This window comes from Salvia miltiorrhiza, chromosome 8 (genome assembly GCF_028751815.1).
Source record: "Salvia miltiorrhiza cultivar Shanhuang (shh) chromosome 8, IMPLAD_Smil_shh, whole genome shotgun sequence".
In the NCBI taxonomy this organism is placed as follows: Eukaryota; Viridiplantae; Streptophyta; class Magnoliopsida; order Lamiales; family Lamiaceae; genus Salvia; species Salvia miltiorrhiza.
Genome location: NC_080394.1, coordinates 21,214,480 through 21,220,874, shown reverse-complemented (window position 1 = coordinate 21,220,874; position 6,395 = coordinate 21,214,480). Strand labels below are relative to the sequence as shown.

Here is a 6,395-nt window from a genome sequence, read left to right as displayed (position 1 = left end):
AAAAAGACAAGAATATAATTGCAGCCCATTTCATGATGCAATAAGCCCAATTCTGACGCCTAATTGGATCTTTGTTAGTCTAAATATCTGAACCCTGTTGGATTTGGGCCAGCGTTGTGGCATCCATCTAATTTTGTTTCTGACTTACGTCGCATGTTATATTGGGCCCAAAAAGTTATAATTAACAGTTGGGTAATTTTAAATACAGTCCCCAATTTTTTAACCATAGTCCCCTATTTAAAAAAATAATAAAAATAAATATAATTTTACTATTATATCCTTGTATACTTATAGCCCCCATCTGCTCGTTTCAAATTATAACCCCTCAGCAGCCACAATATATTTATTCCTCTCCAATTCAACACCTCACCTCGACAGCTTCACTATGCCTTCTCTTTATCAAAAACTTCACTAGCATATTTCCAATTTATAACTCTCCATATATTCTTCAAGTAGTCAAGCCTCACGTTCTTGTACTGCAAATAATATGCATGTTCCCAGACGTCAATACCAACTCTAGCTTGAATTCTTTGTGCAAACCAAGCCACACCCATCCTGAACCCTGTACAGCAGCACCTTCTGCATTCATCTCTGTATTAGAGCTTCAAAAGATCCAAAGTTGTTGTTGATGGCCCAACCTAAAGAACCATGAGGAGGCTCAACACCACCAACACGAACAGGCATCTTCCAGAAAATTGAGTGATTAAGCTTGGTGACGGCGGCGTCGAGCTGCTCAAGGGCCATGTTGTAATTGGTGATGTAAGCTTGGTGGTGCTTCTGGTGGTGGAGCTGCATGATCTCGGCGCTGATAGCGGGCTCGAGCTCGCCGTAATCGTAGGGTAGATCAGGCAGCGAGAAAGTCTGGAGGCCGCGGGAGGCAAGAGGAGCTGACGCCCTTAGAGGATTTCTGGTGATTAGGGTTCGGAGCGCCATTAGATTTCAGGGGATATAGGCCATATAGGGGGAAGACTGGAGAGGATGTCTGCAAAGAGTTTGCACCTCAAAAACGGGGGCAAGGGGCTATAAAGATATAATAATAACTTATAAATTTGTTACTGATTTTAGAGGGAGGCTATAAGGATATAATAGTAAAATTATAATCATTTTTATTTATTTTTTTAAATAGAGGTATGGTGAGAAAATTGGGGGTTGTATTTAAAATTACCCTTAACAGTTCGATGATGCAGATTTTTAGTAGGTGGCTGTAAGGGATAAAAATGTTTATCTGGATAAATTTATATTTGTTGAAGCGAGTTTAAACTTCGACAACAAAATGATAGATGGGGGGAGAATAGTGCATAAGAATCGAAGATATGAATTTGAATTGCGTTGAATGTGGAGAAAGATTCTAGATTTAGTAACATGAAGAATAAATATCGTCACAATTATGATGATTATATGATGATCTCTTTGTACATGATAGCCCCTATTTATAAAACCTATACTGGGGGTGTATTGGATTGGGATTCTGTAGGATTTTAAAGGATTTTGAAAATCTTGGTGCATTCAATTCAGACTTTTAAAAGTTCTTGAAAATCCAGATGTATTCAATCTAGATTTTTTAAAGTCTTTTAAAATCCAAAGGTATTCAAATCAGACTTTTTAAAGTCTTTTAAAATCAGGTGATAGTCAACATTTCATGACTTTTAACAATCCATTGATTTTGATGGATTTGTAAAAAAAATACAAAGGACGAATTCCGAGTTTCAGACTTGAGATTTCGATGGATTCCTCTAAACTCCACGAGACTCCACGCGGAGTCTATGGATTTCGAAAATCCTTTAAAATCCATTGACTTTTTAAAGTCCTTTAAAATCCTACAGAATCACAATCCAATACACCTCAAGAAGCCCATTAGTTAAGCAATTTGGTCAGAGCCTCATTAGAGCATCTCCAGGGCGCAATTGGCGCCCCGGGTCGATCTGTGGCTAGGAGAAGGCAGCCACGCTGGAGACTTGGGCTGGGTCGAGACCGTGTCTTAGCGGCGACACGGGACGAAGGTCGAAGAGATATGGCGCGTCCAGCGGATGCGCCCCCTAAAACAAAATTGGTGAAACAAGGAACCAACACCTAGACTAAAGAGCAGTAAACGTAGATTATACCTAGTATGATTGAACGAAGGAGACAAAGAAAACAGTCGGAATGCAGGAACTCAAGAGAAAAACTATTGCTGTATTGAGAATTAGAGATAACGTAGGTTACAATGCACGAGCTCATAGCTTATTTATAGATTACATGGGAGGGCAAAATAGTAAAATCAGTGCCCACGCATGCGCCTTGCGTGTTCGAGGGTATGATGGTAAATTCGTCTTTACGCGGGAGATTTCACCGCGCTTTTGTTGATTCCTTCTCGCGAAAGTGACTTCTCTGGTGAGCGAGACTTCTCTGGTGAAAGTGACTTCTCTGGCGAGCGAGATTCCTCTGGTGAGTGAGATGCCTCTGGTGAGTGAGATTCCTCTGGTGAGAATGGTTCCTCTGGCGAGTATGATTCCTCTGGCGCGGATGGTTCCTCTAGCGAGTGCGCTTCCTCTGGCGAGGATGGTTCCTCTGGCGAGTGCGCTTCCTCTGGTGAGGATGATTCTTCCAGCGAGTACGATTCTTTTGATGAAATCTACCTCGCTGCTCCCCGTGACTCCACTGGCAAAGAGATTCCTCCGCTCTACATATATTACTCCTCATCAAAAATTGAAAATCAAATTTTCGAACGTTTGAATTTTTTTTTTTAATTCGACCGTTTGATAAAAAATGGCTAGTTTAGGTAAATTTTTTTTCTTTCCCTTCAATAAATACCACACTTCTCCTACATCAAAATTAACTCCTCTTCTTCTCTCAACTAAAATTTTCTTGCAACGGATCACGAGTTCGACGAATATCTTCAACAACACGCTGGAGGTTCGAGCGTCCCTCCTAATGTCCCGATGATGGGGTTTTCTCCGTTCTCGCAAGCCTCAAATATCTTGGCTATAGAAAATCTTCCAACTCCAGCGGCGCTCCCAAACGTCCAAGAAGAGTCGGAGGAGAAGCCGAAGTCCAAGACGACCCGCGTCCAATACTCCGGCGAAGAGACCGAGCTCGTAGCAATATTGTGGGTGGAGGCTACCCACAATCCTATTTTCTTGCGCGAGTGTGAAAGGTTCTCGTTGCAAGCTACGAATGTCCACTCCGCGAAGAAGTCGAATGGATCCGAAGGCCAAGCAACCACCACTTCTTCAGAGCCGAGTATCACGACAAGGCCCCAAGGCCAAAAAGCGGCGAAGCGAGATAAGGGCAAGGGAAAGAAGGGGGAAGAGTCTCCGGGAAAGTCGTCGTACTCCGAAGCCGTTGAGAAGGTCGCTGAAAGCATGAAGGAGCATGCCCTCCAAACAAGCCACATCGCCGAAGCCAAAAACAAGCAAGCCGAGTTGAAAATGGAGAAGCTCGATATGAAACTTCTTAGCACGGATACTACGAACATGACAGATGCACAAAGGACATTGCACAATCACATGGTCCAAGAAGTGCTCAAGCGTCGTTAACTTATTTAGAGTATATTTTAATTTATGTAGTTTTTTTTTCTCTTTAGTTTAAATCATGTAATTTTTATTTTATTTGTAATGTTTGAATTTTAATTTTAATGAAAATTTGGAATTTTAAAATTAAAATGTAGAATTAAAAATTTTGTGGAAATGAAAATCTAAAACACAGCCTAAGACACAAGAGCTGTGGATGACTGTGTGTTAGGTGGCACCACTTAAGACACAGCCTAAGACACAAGCATTGGAGTTGCTCTTAAAAGCCTATAAGACAAAATTCTAATAAGAAATATAGCTTACAGGAAAACGAGTAGTACTTAATGTATTTTTTGTTTTTAGATCTCATTTAAAAACTCGAGCTAAATAATTTGTATTTCTTCTAACACATAACAACATTATGAGTACAGGTAAAGTAATACACATGATCCGTATAGAGAAAGCGGTGCAACAAGATTTAAGCTTGAGAATCTCATATATACATTTCAAACCACTAAGCCTCTCTCTCTCTGTCTTTACTCGTCTATGCCTTGTCAAAATTCCCATCAGCCTCTCTCCATTTTCACCTTTGTTCTGCTCATCCACCTGGTGATGTAGATTTATCCACTGCAAACTCTATATTTCCACTTATCGAAAGTCTCAACTGCAAAACTCGATTGTTTTTTTGGTAGCTTACTCCCTAAAGGAGAGACCCTCCACGTCCTATGTTGTTCTTCTCTTCCACACTATTACTATTACTATTTCTGCGCCTCTTCATTTTCCATTTCTCTCAAACATGGGCTGCGCCCAAAATCTCATTTTCGCCTTCCCACTTCTCATTCTCCTCATCTCCACCACTTCCCACCTCAGATTATTCGACGTTGAAGGTATCTCTCTCTCCCTCTCTCTCTCATCAATTACTACCTACTCTAACCTCTTTCTCTGTTTCAGGCCGAAAGCTATCTCAAACACCGCACAAATCCCAGGTAATCACTTTTTCCCCCTTGAGTGCGTGTTCACTATGTGAAAATATATATTTATATAATACGATGATGTAAAATTGGCAGACGAGTTTGAAGGAAGAGAAGGCAATGTGGAGAGCTCAAATCGGGTCGAGGCCGCCGCGGTGCGAGCGGCGGTGCGGATCCTGCGCGCGCTGCGAGGCCATCCAAGTCCCCACCAACGGCCGAATCAACAGCTCCGGCGCCGTGGCCGTGGGCGTGGCCGGCGCCAGAGACCAAGGCGCCTCCAATTACAAGCCCATGAGCTGGAAATGCAAATGCGGCAACCTCATTTTCAACCCTTGATCTTCATCTTCATCTGATTTTTTTTGTGTTCATTACTCGTAATATAATATTAATATCAATATCCCCAGCCAAATGAAATGAAATCATATATATCAGAAAATGTGGATGTTTCAGTTTCATTCAAGTCTGTGTATCTGAATCTGGGAAAGCAATTAGGAGCTCTTTTTGTGAGCATCTTCAAGTTTTCCTCATTTGGTGGCATAACCTTTGGGTGACAACTGTTGATATATATATTTGTAGATGTTAATGCAATCTTACCCGCCAGATTGATGAGGGCAATCATATATATAAATGTATGATTTGATATCGCAGCAGCAGAGATCCTGATTTGTACACTAGGCATCTGCTTTGGAATGGGTCCATCCACATCCAGACAATAAATCTTTACTAATAAAAGCATAACACCGTACCTATAAACACACACACCGCTAACAATTCCATACCACATGAAAGATTTTGTGTAGAAAGCAAAGCAGGATGCGGATTCTCTCTCCCATTCATCTCATATATTCATACTTGATCATATTCATTTTCAAACGGGAGAGAGAGAGAGAGAGAGAGAGAGTTAATTTGAGGCCAACACGCAAAACTCAATTATCTCGTTGATAGGTAGGCATGCATGCAGGTGGTTTTTCAAGAAATATTTTGGGATTCCTCGTTGGGAACTGATAAAGTGATGGAAATAAGTGTGATTTGGTTACTGTAGCAATTTTGTCACATCATCATTTCATTGCCCGCCTAATTGTGTGCACTGCAACTTCATTAATTATCTATTAGTCAACAAGCTAAGGAATTTGATGCGTGTGAATGTGTCATTCTCCTCGCCACTATTTCCTATATTATTTTTAGTATAAAAAATGGATGATGCATGTTGTTTGTATGTTGGAGATAAATTTTGATCTTTATAATAGTACGAAAGAGTGACTAATCCATAGATTATATGGTGAGATGTGATGTAATAGTCAATGTGAGTATGTGTGCAAATACAATAATATAGGATGTAATAGATAATGTAACACAGAAACACTAAGAATGATAACTCAGTTCGGTGATAGAAGACCTACATCTGGATGATAACCCTTATTTAGCCTTTATATCTTTCCAAAACCTCACCAACGATAAATAACTAAAAGCTAGATAACGACTAACTTCCTAGACGTGAATACTGGCGGACATCACATAATCTCTCGATGAACAAGAACCAAATAAAAAAAGAGTTTATAACTCTTTTACAATGCACGTACACTCAAGTGTATAACTCACAAACACTCTTCTGCTAGTGTAAAGAAAAATACTAACAGAAAAAGTACTATAGTCTATAACAAAGTCCTGGAGAACACCTAACAGGAATAAGAATTTTCAATTACATTGCGAGAGTTATTATGCAATAAATTCTCCCGCCATCTTGAACGAAATATGGCCTCCTTATATAGACTTTATGCCTCCAATCTTCTCTTGTAGCATTAGTTAATCATTTCCTAATCGTAGATGGAAACATGAATTCTAACTTAATGAGGATTCTGCTTGGATGATCTTGATCAATTAATCTGATAATTATTCTTCAAGAAATACGATCCATACACATGCTACATAATAATTT

At 40.1% G+C, this 6,395-nt stretch overlaps 1 protein-coding gene and 1 pseudogene across 1 annotated transcript; one reads left to right on the top strand and one right to left on the bottom strand.

Annotated features, from left to right (window-relative positions):
• Positions 1-310: 310 nt before the first annotated feature.
• Positions 311-1,938, bottom strand: LOC131001807 (superoxide dismutase [Mn], mitochondrial-like; annotated as a pseudogene).
• A 1,996-nt stretch (positions 1,939-3,934) lies between these two features.
• Positions 3,935-5,102, top strand: LOC131001806 (EPIDERMAL PATTERNING FACTOR-like protein 2). Its single transcript, XM_057928399.1, has 3 exons — positions 3,935-4,375; positions 4,440-4,474; positions 4,556-5,102. Exons 1-3 carry the CDS (start codon positions 4,285-4,287, stop codon positions 4,793-4,795), a joined length of 366 nt encoding a protein of 121 aa, XP_057784382.1. The 5' UTR covers positions 3,935-4,284; the 3' UTR covers positions 4,796-5,102.
• Positions 5,103-6,395: the final 1,293 nt, after the last annotated feature.